The sequence below is a fragment of the Hyposmocoma kahamanoa genome, unplaced genomic scaffold (assembly GCF_003589595.1).
Source record: "Hyposmocoma kahamanoa isolate Upper Pololo Valley unplaced genomic scaffold, ASM358959v1 226, whole genome shotgun sequence".
Classification (NCBI taxonomy): domain Eukaryota; kingdom Metazoa; phylum Arthropoda; class Insecta; order Lepidoptera; family Cosmopterigidae; genus Hyposmocoma; species Hyposmocoma kahamanoa.
In genome coordinates, this window is record NW_020653745.1 from 2,032,866 (window position 1) to 2,046,039 (window position 13,174).

At 35.8% G+C, this 13,174-nt stretch overlaps 1 protein-coding gene across 1 annotated transcript in view; it reads left to right on the forward strand.

Moving 5' to 3' along the window:
- The window catches only part of LOC113228325 (katanin p60 ATPase-containing subunit A-like 2), a 15,481-nt gene extending 6,956 nt beyond the window's left edge, over positions 1-8,525 (forward strand). The window contains exons 3-8 of the mRNA XM_026461587.1: positions 2,447-2,647; positions 3,726-3,970; positions 5,269-5,452; positions 5,938-6,134; positions 7,298-7,545; positions 7,890-8,525. Coding sequence (XP_026317372.1) covers positions 2,447-2,647; positions 3,726-3,970; positions 5,269-5,452; positions 5,938-6,134; positions 7,298-7,545; positions 7,890-8,020 — 1,206 coding nt within the window. The 3' untranslated portion in view covers positions 8,021-8,525. The remainder of the gene's footprint in view (positions 1-2,446; positions 2,648-3,725; positions 3,971-5,268; positions 5,453-5,937; positions 6,135-7,297; positions 7,546-7,889) is intronic.
- The last annotated feature ends 4,649 nt before the right edge of the window (positions 8,526-13,174 follow it).

Genomic DNA, 13,174 nt, shown 5'->3' on the forward strand with positions numbered 1-13,174 from the left:
ATAGAATTAATAAAATAAATAACACAAACGCAACTCAGTCACAAATACCACCACCAAAAATAATGCACGACATCCTGTTTCGCGTCTTTGCGACACATCCTCTATTATATATATTTCAACACTCGGCCGAAAATTTTCTACGAAAAGAAATCCCTTATTTCGTTGGCGTGAATTAGCTGTTAAAAATACATAGTAATATGGACTCTAATACGAAAAGATGCTCTACATAATGTTATCTTTCCATTTTCTCAGTCCATAGTTCGTCTCGCGTGACCGACAAACACTTTCCAACGAAATTTGGCTAGTTGCCGAGACGGCTCCAGACTCGGTGACGCCACGGAGCTTATTCCGATCATAGTAAAAGTCGATATTGTGTAATGGATCAGATGTTTCGGCAACATCGTTTACTTTGTAGTTCGTCGCCTAAATCATTTAGGAAATTGCTTTCTTTTAGGTTATCATTATAAATACCCTTCTTCCATTCCACTACAGGGCACGAGGTTCTTCTAAGGCGATTATTTCTAAAGTGTATTCCTCGTGTACTACTAAATACTAAAGTAAGGGAAAATACTTCCCTTAACACCCTTCAATAGAAGGGTAAGGGGTAATGGTGAAATTACAGACGCATGGGACTTGTCAACTAAGTCTCAGGGTGATGGGTACAGTGGCATTGCCATTCAGATTTTTGCGATTTAAGGTTCTGGGTGGCTCTACAACTGTTATGGATAGGCGTGTCGCTTACCACCAGGCGCAAGACCAGTGCGGTCCGTCTCTTGGTATCGTAAAAAAAAAGTACTGCCACCTTACCTATTTCTACCGCCAAGCTATGTGAGCATTACAAATTTTGAAGGGTATAAATTTAGAATAATAACGCATAGAAACCTAGTCCGCACACGCTAAGTGAGGCAAATTGAAGCGCGCCAAAAGGGCCTACACGAGCGGGCGGGCCTTCAGTGCTCAAGGTCAACTTGCACCGCGAACAGATCAAGAATTTTAGCTAAAAATGACGAATTGTGCGGTAAATGAGTGTAAAAATACGTCAGACAAACATAAAATACATACTAACATCACATTCCACAAGGAAGTAACGCGTTTCAACTTATATTTTTATATAAATATTCACTAAAACCGAAAATTAACCTACTACTAAAACTAGCCTACATGAATTCGATTTTTGCCTCACTTGTGATAGTTCGTTTGATATGAAACTATCATTCTATGCGTTATTATTCTAAGGGTATAAGGATATTATAAAACAAGTTTTCATTTTACAAGTTGAATAAACTATCAAAAACGACGAAAAAATGTTTAAGTGCCATTTTCTCGAAACTATAATCAAGTTGGTTGACACGTTATTGCTCATCAGCATCGAATTAGCCAATCAGGGATCGAGAATTCGTGTGCGTGGTACAGGAAGCGACCTACTATTAATCATCTTATTACTTTCAATTGTTTTTCTACTTTCGTTTCAAAAACATGATAATTTTATAAAAAAAATAAAATTATCATGTTTTACAAACATTAATGAATAATAATAATTCAATGATTACCAAACTTGATTCACATTCATTCTAAAAAAATGTATATTTAACTGATTAAAAAAAGGAGGAGGTTCTCTATTCGACTTCATGTTCTTTTCTTTTTTGTTACGCAATAACTCGGTTTGTGAAACGATTTTGATGATTTTTTTTGTTGGAAATACGGTACCTCAGCTATGGTCTCGTTTAATAATAATAATAATAATAATACTTTATTTCGGACAGTTATCCATAGTTTGTTAGTAAAGAACTTAGGAATAAGGTTAGTATTATGCTATTCAAATGCTAAAATTACAATAAAATAAGATAATGTGAAACAAATAAAAAATGAAAAACAAAATAATTATACAATTCAAATCCAAAAAAATAAACCACGCATACAACATTAAATATAAAATTATAAAATTGAAAATTATAAAATTGAAAATTACAAAATTGAAAATAAAAAAATTGAAAATTAAAAAATTGATAATTATAAAATTGAAAATTACAAAATTGAAAATTAAAAAATTGAAAATTAAAAATTGAAAATTAAAAAATTGAAAATAAAAAAATTGATAATTATAAAATTGAAAATTACAAAATTGAAAATAAAAAAATTGATAATTATAAAATTGAAATTTTAAGAAATTGAAATTTTATTGTTTAAGGGTGGCAAACTTGGGGATAAATCCGGTTTCGCGCACTTTCCGGTAATCGATTTCAATAAACTTGGCAAGTAGATGTAATTCTACGAACTTTTGAGGTCGGTTTTTTAGTACTTTGTACTGAGATTATTTTGCACATTCGACGATGAAAAATTCATATCCACGTTTGCATCTGTAATTGTTGCCATAACCTATGTCTGTGAGATTCCTGATTCTAAGCTCACTGACTAACCGTGAGGATATTAATTGACATTTCCTCAGGACTTCTGCAACTATTACCTGATTCGCTTCAATAAGCAGCCTCAGCTTTGCCGCAAAGTGCAACAGACCACGGCTCCCATCCCGCCTCGCCCGCAGACCAGACGTGCTGAGAGACGCAAGCCCAGTGAAGAGCCCGCGGAGAAATTGGAGTGTGAGAAACCTCACGCGGATCTGCCTTCGAGCATCACCATTTCCAGCTTGGTACATCGGCTCTTATACAAAGTCACACTTAGCCGTGAATACAAATGCTGTGAATAAACATTGAATCTCGAAAAAACTTATACTGGCTTGGTTCCTGAGCGACTCTGGTACCTACGGGTGGCACTAATCCCAGGGAGCGTTAGCGCGACCTGTGGGAAGCCAGCTTTACACATTGTCTAATAAAGTTTTGTATTTAATTTCTATAAATAACTCAATAATTAACACGATAATATCAATAATTAATAATAATTAATCCCTGTACCTAAGTATGACTTTAAAACTTATAGACGTGGCAACAGCATTCAGAAATGATTTCCGAGTATTCACCATGTTCAACGTTTATTCACTACATCTTGTACCTTTTCTTTGACGGGGGGACATCTTTATAGATACCCCTGTGCCCAGGGAGACTCAGGGGTTATGCGGGGACTCTCCCTCCAGACTGGTGGGCCTACCCCATTAAAAACTCCCAGGTTTACCTCTCGCCGGTTAAGTTGGCGCCGTGGGATAGGCGAACATTCACCACGACGCCGCCCGGCCGCCCTAGCTTGCGCCAGGGCTCCCGCGCCAACGTAAGGGCGGGTCGGTACTACATCTTGTACCTACCCTTTAGTAAAGTCATAGCTTGGCTTATTTGATATTCGAAATCTAATCGTAAAAATCCTAATTTGTGACTGAATTTGGAATTTTTGTGCCTATAAATCTACTAAGTAGTAGACGCGGGATTTACCTTATTGTCTCAGTAATCCATATTACCTACACCAACGGCTAAGGGAATCGTCATACTTATAGACATGAATGAAGCCAGTCAGAAAGCAACGAATGTCTACACCCTACAGCGTCAAAGTCCGAAGCTACGGCCGATTGACTTCAGAAGTGCGAAGCCACATTTTATGTCTCAGTCTGAACAACGGCATTGATACCCGAAAGACTGCATCGAGTTCGAATTGAATGAATGCGACAAGTGTGGTAAAACACAATCGCCTCAACTCTTATCGATAAATGTGGTGACTCTCTTAATGTATAATTAACATTACCTGTCCCGTTGTCAGATATAAAAATATTTCATTAATTTCAGGACGAAGTATATCTAAAACCCAGCCCAACTGTGATCGACAGCAAACCGATATTGAAAGACTCTACGCCATCCGTCTTAACAAAGCCTCTTTCCGGCCTTATGAGGTGCGCTTCGCAAGAGAAAAGAGAGCTCATAGAGATGCTGTACCAGGATATCATAAGACCGTCGGGAGTATCGTGGGATGACATCAAGGGCCTGACTGAGGCAAAGAGTTTGTTGATGGAATCTGTGATTTATCCAGTCAGGTAAATGTTGACCCTGAATATAGATGAAGTCAAGTTTTACTACCAATAACCGTTACAAAATGTTACGATTAAATACATAATACCTACTTATACATCACTATGTCATTTAAGTACGCAACGAGTGTTAGGTAAATAATAAAAACTATTACATACACCACGCCTGTCTACCACTGAGGTAAGTGGTAGACAGGAATACTTTCCTATTCCCTGCGCTCCTGGTAAACCTTTTTCGTCTTGTCCACACGCAACTCACTACAGTAGATTCGAGATCGATAGAAAGATGGACTCGAGATATTTACATCGAGGTCTATCTTTCCATTGTTCTATCCATATTCGCTATAATATTTTTGCCGTCAATCTGCTAACATCATCCTATCCACAAGATCAAGGCATCGACGCATTCTCTTTTCTGGTCACTAAATCATTTTCCACATCACATTGCTTTCTTACCACACTGTATTCTGTCTGTAACAGTACATCACAGTGCATAAAGCTCGTTTTCATGCTTTTTCTACCATAACCAATAGTCACTTCAATACCTACATCAGCGTTGGGATCATCACGCCGCGATTACTTTCAAAAGGAAATGCAGGCTTTGATTACTTTCAAAGCAAAGTTCTGCTAGTAATTGGATGTAGTGTCGTCTAGCGGATTTATGCATATTTTTATTTTTGTTCTTTATTTATTTATTTATTTATATATAATATATATTATAATTTTTCACTATTTATTGTTATTATGTGTGCAGTTCATCCTTATCTATACTTCATGTATTTTGAAATGAAATATTTTATGTGGATTTGGTACCATTATGACAATGTAATCATAGCTTTAAGTTTAAATTGTATACTTTAGTCATTTTACTGGAGCTTGTCGAGACACGTCAGAATTATTATATTATTAATATTAGAGAATTAAATGTAGCGTTTCACCGAAAAGGTAAAGTCTGAAAAACAGCTCAAGCTGAGACTTGCCTTTTTATCTACATGTGTAACTTCAGATTATGTTATTTAAGGCTAAATTATTATTTAATGTAGATAAATAAAGCTCTTATTATTATTATTATTAACGGCTAAACGCGCCTTTCTCGACACCATCTGGCTCATCATAAAGGAATCCAAAGTTTAAAAATATTAATAAATACAATTTTATTGTTATCACATTACTTCATCTATTTTTGAATACCCATCAATAAGGCGATCTGTCCAGATCCAGAAGATTCTTCGAAAGATCGACTTTCTTTGGATAGGATAGAAGATAACTTTGAGAAGATTGTTACTACAGTTTAAAATTTTCAGATACCCCGAAGTATTCACGGGTCTCCTGGAGCCATGGCGCGGTATCCTTCTGCACGGTCCGCCGGGTACTGGCAAGACGCTATTGGCGCGAGCGGTTGCAGCTGAGAGCGGCTGCACGTTCTTTAACGTGGCTTGCAGCACTGTCATCACCAAGTGGCGTGGAGACTCGGAGAAGATAGTCAAGGTATCTGCTAATTTTGATATGTAGAGACACTGACGTGTGTTGCTCGGACATGAGCAAGCTAAAGAACAGTTTATAAATAATAAAAATCTTATTTAAATTTTTATTGAATTGATATTCAATTATTTTTATGTGAAATGACTCCACTAGTTTGTTATAATTTATATTATACAAAGATCGAACAGTTAGAAAAAATTCCTTCGATTCGAACCGACGTTATCTAGCAAATCGTGGCACACGCTATGCTAACTAAGCCACGGAACGAACCAGCGGACCTCACGAATTTTTCTATGTGCTTGTTGTCGTATCTTTGTATTATATACATAGAGAAATACACGATTCAATTATTTTTTGTGCAACTACTCCACTAGTTTTGTTATAATTATCAATACAAAGATCGAACACAAAAAATTCCTTCGATGCGGCCGGACTCGAACTTTAGTCTTATAAAGCCAAGAAACTTTCCTCATTACCTTTTGTTCACTCAGGTATTATTCGAAATGGCTACTTACTACTCCCCGTCGGTAATTTTCATCGACGAGCTGGAGTCGATAGCCTCGGACAGATCAGTGCCGGGGGAGCACGAGGCCTCTCGGCGGCTCAAGACGCAGCTCTTGACCGAGCTGGACGGCTTCAACGAAAGGGAGGGGATCGTGTTTCTATTGGCCAATTCTAATATGCCTTGGTAAGTTTGAGTTTTCTCTTCTTCACGTGACCGTTCCAGTCAGTACCATGGTACTTCTAACTTTGTTGACTACTGGGGGCCTACCAAACCTTTCCAAATACAATCTTATTTCAATGTAAGCTTAAAGTAAGCTTGTTGCTAAAGTACTTAACGTTATTTACATTCAGAGAATTTTAACTGCCAAAAAAAGAAAAGTATGTAATAATGAAATCTATTAAAATTACGTTGTTTTCAATTATTATTCCGCATTTTCATAAAGAAAAATCAATAAAACAAACTGAGTCTTGTAAAGTCACGTTTGTGAATTCGGAACTATTCTAGTGTCAACTGTTAGTTTCGCCAAGGAGCATATAGATGGCGCTGTCATAATTTTACGAAATAAACATCGCATATTCTTATTTTACGAGAAATTATTTCCTGTGCTATTAATAAAAAAATAAACAAAATATTGAAGAGATATATGTAAATAAATAAGTTCAACTTAACTTCTAATGATTACAAATCAATATACAAATTACAAATACAAATATTAAGGCAATAAAACTGAAAATAATATTGTTTCCACAGCATCTGTGTAACTATTTTAAGATTGCTAAATTTGCTATTAGAGCAATATTACTTTAATGTCAAAGTCGCGTCATGGTACGAAAAACAATGTAAGGTTAAAGTAATATTGTTTTAAGAGGTTGTGGTAGGCCCCCTGGTACTTTTCATTCCACAAAACAATAAATACAGTAGAAGTGCTTAGTCGCGTGACACGTGCGCCAACAATACGCGTAGTTCTACGTGGTTGTGCGCAAGTCCGCTATTTTCCCTTTTGTAAGTTATGATCGTGCGCAAAACCTTAAAAATCGTAGAAAAACGCCTTATTCGTTACTTTGAAGCATAAGAATGAGTCCTCAATTTACATTGTCGTGAAAAGGAAGCAATTTGTAATGATATTGTGTAATGTACAAACTAAACACGATAGGGTAGCTACGGAAGACGCGCAACTTGTTATTTGGCTCATATCTACTTTGTACGACACCAGCATTCATAAAGTTCACCATTGACATTAAATTTATTATGTTATTTTTACGAACTTTCGTTTCCGTCCCGTGGCAGTGTAAATTGAGCCTACGACACAGTATTCCTCCTTTTTCTGTGACATACTCATTTTCCAGGGATATAGATGCTGCAATGCTACGTCGATTGGAAAAACGTATACATATACCATTACCGGACTTCAAAACGCGTACGGAGCTTTTTGAAAGGTTTCTATCCTCGAAGAATATAGAATTGTACCCTAAAGTAGACTTCCAGGAGTTGGCTTCGAAAACAGAAGGGTACTCTGGTAGCGATATTAAACTGGTTTGTAAGGAGGCCCTTATGACGACCGTCAGGAAGATTTTACCCAGCATGAATAGCAAAGGTAAGAAACTATGGTACTCCAAAACGGGATTCGTAATGATAATTATTACTAAAATTAGTATGATAATTATCGCAATAATTATTTTGATAAATATATATTATTGATAATTATTAAATTAATTGGAGTAACATAATGCTAGCTATCCAATCGTGTCAAATGTCAATCTTAAAAACCGTCAAACCAAATCGTTTTCCCAATTAATGTTCTTCGTACTATAGTTACTTTTGTCAGTTGTCATTTTTAGTCAAAAACTTAAAGAAACAAAACTATAAACTGCATGGATAATTGTCAAAGAAAATAATTAGATAATTCAGCTTCAGATTAACGGAGATATATGTTTCAAGGTAACCTCCTCAACCGCAAGGACCGATTGAACGTTTCCGAGATACTGACAGCGATCGAGAAAACCAAGCCGGTGTCCAAACACCTTGCCTTCAGACATGTAAAATGGCAGAACGAGATGGGATGTTCTTAATAAAAATTACGAGTCTCTAAACTTTGACTTGCCTCACATAACCTGTGAAGGTGTAGTAGGGTTTTCAGCCTAGTTGCATTTTCGCGTCCCGGGAAAAAAATCGGGGTTGGTGCGGTCTCGAATTTTTTTCCCGGAAAAACGAGACCATTTTGAAAGTTTGTTTCCGTACTCATAGGCCAGGGATTTATATATACATATATACCTAGACAAAACACGACATTTTATTAAACACCTGTGGATTCTAACGCTAAGGATACACTTTACGATTTGGTTTTTATGAAGATCGATTCAAGTGCATTATGATCTAACGATTTATTGTATCGATTAATTCCAATGCGATTTTCAAGCGAACTAAAAAGGCAAAGAAATCGTCTAAGAATACAATAAACATGATTACCTATCATAAGTCCGAAATGACATTTTCCAGAAATAACGTTTGCTAGAAAGTTCATAACCTCAAAAGAATTTTGAGAGGAAAAGTTTTTCTTTTAAACCTAACTTAACCTAACCGAACCTAATCCTGTCTTTGCGATAAACATCCAACATATCCTGAAAGAACAACGGTTTCGTTATAATTCGGTTTCGATAATGAAAATTCGAACAAACTTTATTTCGGAAAAAAGAAATTCGAGTTTGTGATAGGTTACCAATAAACATTTTAATAATATCATATATTTGAATAACACTCGCTTTACAACAAATTTACCTACAGATTATATAAGCCCATGTAAGGGAGAGGCCATTAGATAGAATAGATGTTATTATTTCAACGGACGGAGCGCCACACGACCTGTTCCGTCGACGCGCGCTGTAACGACGCACCGTGTGGCGTGTCGTTCTAATTTATATGTAGTATATCACAGTTGCGATGACGCAACGCCCGAGTGGCATCTCGCTAACTGGAAAAAAAATGACTGCTGGTTTAGTAATTTTTTTTAATACTGTCTAAGGGTCGTATTCCAGAACTCTACTCAATGCTCAAGTCAGGATTTGAGCAGACTGGAGTATGATTTCAAGCACTGGAAATACGACCCTAATGGCACGGACTTGAGTATGATTTTCAATACTCACTGCAATACTCAAGTCCTGACTTGAGTATTGAGTAGAGTTCTGGAATACAACCCTAAGTGACTTGTCTCAAAAGTCTCGGACATTCTCGGGACCTAGCGGATACCAGCCCGTTGCACCAAGTACCAAGTTCTCGGGACCTAGATTCCCGGGATGAAAACCCTGTTTTGTAGTGTCGTTTTATTGTCTACTCCCTGAATTGGATATGAATATGAATAAACCAAATATTGATAAAAAAAAAATTGAAATAAGTATTTGAATGACCTGGGTCACGGATAGTTAAGCTTCTCTGGCGGAAGTAACCAAGTAATTTTCAGGTTACTTTTCTGACCTAACGTTGGTAGTAATTTTTAATATTTAACTATTCTACAATGTTGTCAAAAAGTAATATTTAATATTAGAGTGTAGTCATCTGAAATAATATTGATTATTTTACGACCATATACTCGAATACTTAAGTAATAAAAATTGCCTCCAAAATTAGGTAGAGAAAACTAACCTGAAACAAGGGCGTCTTTTTAAACCCCCGACGTAAGGTGGCTTTGTAAATAACGCAGTAATATTCAAATTTGAACTGTTACTTTTCCCGTACAAATTGTAACGAAAAACAATAAAAGGGGTTAATTAAAAGGCCAATAATGTTACAACTTTTATTGACGACTATTACCCACCGTTTCTATACAAAATATCTTTTAAAAATACATTCTTATGCCTAAACAATACACAGCTCAATTCCTGACATTCCCATACCTATAAATATTATAATATTTTACGGATAAGTTTGTGAAAATAAACTGTTACTTTAATAAATACATCAGTTGCCATTCAAAGGCCAAAATACCGAGCATCAAGCTGCCGTGACTTACGTATTGGGTTCTTAGGTTTTAGCATTTGTTAGACATACGAAAAGAAACTATTTCTTCGCATCTAAATCGATTTCAAACAAACCAACGTTTCGGGCAAATTGACTTCGAGATGGTGATCTCTCAACCGCCATCCATGACAATGGGACGTGAAAAAGGCCCGAAACGTTGGTTAGCTTGAAAAAAAAAAAAATAAACACGTGATTTGATACGACAAAATAGATAATTTCCTATGCCTCACTTTATCTTGCTTGTATTTTGTATTTTGGCCTTTTGTAAGAGTAAAATGATTATATACAAAAACAAAATTATAACATTATTTTATACAAATTAGCAGAACAGGATGGACAGTGACAACAATTGCAACTGTAAGAACATAGTTTTTAAAGCAAAACAAAATTAAGTTAGAATATGCTCATGTTTTTCAATTGCAATCTTAATAGATTCATATTCAAGAAAATATATGAACACAAGCATATAACATTATGTATTTAAATAAAAATTTTAATTCTATACTTTGTTGGAAATAATTTGACTAGAAAAAATTTAATTTTGATCTTTTTAAACTTGGAACTGAGATGCGATATATAAATCAGTATTGCTATTTTTAGTCATTTTGTCAATTCAATGGGGAAAAAAGATTGACTTACAATTATATGGACATCGGATCCGCGCTAAAAAGTGTCCGAACTTATAGGGCGTTAAAATCGTATACAGAGCGTCATTCACGCTTTAGTCTTCGTTTGCTCGACTGACAGCGAAGCAAGCAAAATTAGACAGTACTGCGATGACGTTACAATTTAAATTCAACGTTTTAGCTTTTTCATATTCCTTTACATGTCACTACGTTTAAATAGGTTGACTTGGGACATTTTTTTCGTGGTTTTTGTATTAGACCCGTCGTCCATTTATTTGTAAGTCAATGGGAAAAAATATATAATTAATAAAGTGACCTAATACTAAGTTTCATACAACATTTATATAAAGAAAAAATGTTAAAAAATATCTCACTCTAATATTTCGACGAGAAACAGAAAATGACCAGGGACCTAATTTTGTCACACGTTAACTTTATAAAACAGAATTCTCTGAATTAATGTTCAGGATTTACCTCTCCACACACAAGGTCTCGTGCGTACAAACTGTAAATCCGGCCCAGGTGAAGTTGAACTAATAATTATGATATTTACTTTATTATTTAACTCTACTTAGCATAAGGACTAAAATTAACAGTCATTGAAGATAAATTTAAAGGATGGCTACAGTTTATTAAAAAAAGTGTTGCAAATTCAAGCCCCAGTTAGTTAAATGGTCCCAATTTTTCTGTTTTCGGACTCACTCTTACAACCATACAAAACCTATCACAGATTCATCTAGAAGATTTATATAAGAATATAAACAAGGAAAGCACAAACCGACATATTTCACCAATTGACCTATAGCACTGGCCAATCTAAGAAAAAAGAATGCAACTAGTGGCGTCACATACTTTCGCTGTGGACTATATCCGGTCGGGCCAATAATTTTGGATTAAATTAATTCAGTGTTATAGGTCGTGGACTTTCAAGACATTTTTCTTTGCCACAGCCACAGATTGAATGTAGGTTTGTGTATTCCAGAAGCCCATTCAAACACATCACAAATTAGGAACCGTTTGTCTTGTAGATTCGTATGGCAGTTATTATTTGAGACGAAATGTTGATATTATAATAAAGACGCGCTTGAATAGGCTCTTTTGAGGCTTGGACGAAACTTGGGCAAGGGCACTTGCGCTTTTGTAGCGCAAACTGATCCAAAAACAAAACAGGATTTAAGCAACTTTTTTTAAGTCAAGCATTTGAAAAAAAACTAAACATTTTAAACAGTGTTTCATGCAAGCCTCACTAACAAGTAATGAAAATTATTATTACTTTTTCGATTTAGAGTTAATAAATTTTCCTACAATTTAATATAAATACGTTTGCGTAGGTCGAAACTCGCAAATAATTATTACATATTATGTCCACGAAGCCAAATTATATAATAACGCACGATACGTACAATCAAAAGCATTTCAAGCTGGACTTTCTTACTTTGGACTTTCGGCCATTATTACCATCAGCGGAATCCGTTATTGTCATAAGCGGAATACATTGTTTTCATGAGCGGGATCCGTTATTATCATGAGCAGAATCCGTTATTATCCTAAGCGGAAAACTTTTTTCTACTAAGTAACGGGACGAACAAGTTGCGCATCTGGAGTTACGCGTCATGCTTGTCTATAGCAGAGCTTTAAAGCTTTGGAAAGATCTTAGAGGCACTGCCACTGCGCCCGTCACCCTAAGTAGACGAGTCCCACGGGCTTATAATTATAATCATAAGCGCAATCTGTTGTTATTATTAGCCTGATCCGCTATTATCATAAACAGAATCCGTTATTATCATAAGCGGAATAGAGTTTAATTTAAATCCAAAGTGTAAAGCTTGACGTGCTCTTGACATTGTATCTACATCTAAAAAATGGTAAAATTAACGCAAGTAGCATTATGAGTAGCTGTAACACTAAAGAAGTAACATTTTGTGTACGAATATATTTTGCAGCGTCCCTAGCGACAACTGCCAACATAAAGTCATTGTATTAGTACAGTGTCTCTAACAAGAGATTAATGCGATACTATAGTGCCTGCGTAATACAATATTGTGTAGCAATCACAAAAATAAGTATTTTTTTGTGTAGGAATATTTTACGTTTTTTTCCCCTTTAGTCCTCACTAGGGAAACTGAATCGCGGCTGCCTTTGACACATACATAGATAACTACAAATTACACCCAAACTCACGAGACAAATAATTGTAGGCCATACAAATATTTCTCCCGTCCCTGAGAATCGAACCCGGGACCTATGCGTAGCAGACCAGCATGGTAACCGTTCGGCCACGGAGGTAGTTCTGTACAGGCACTACTAGCTGCGTTCTTTAACAAAAGAAATTTCTCTTACTCCGTGTATGGAGTCAACACTCTTTTTATTGTGTGACTCGCTGGAGCGTCATACCTTGACATACAACTAAGTTTGTTTCGGCTTAAAATGTAGTTTTAGTAATTTGATATGTTTTAGTACACACTACTTTTTTACAAAGAGGAAGGTATGGTATTTTTCTGGTCTCACATGTGCCGGCTTTTTTTTTACAAACAAATCAATAAGCGATTATTTAACACTTTAATTACGATATTTGTGCGTAAACTG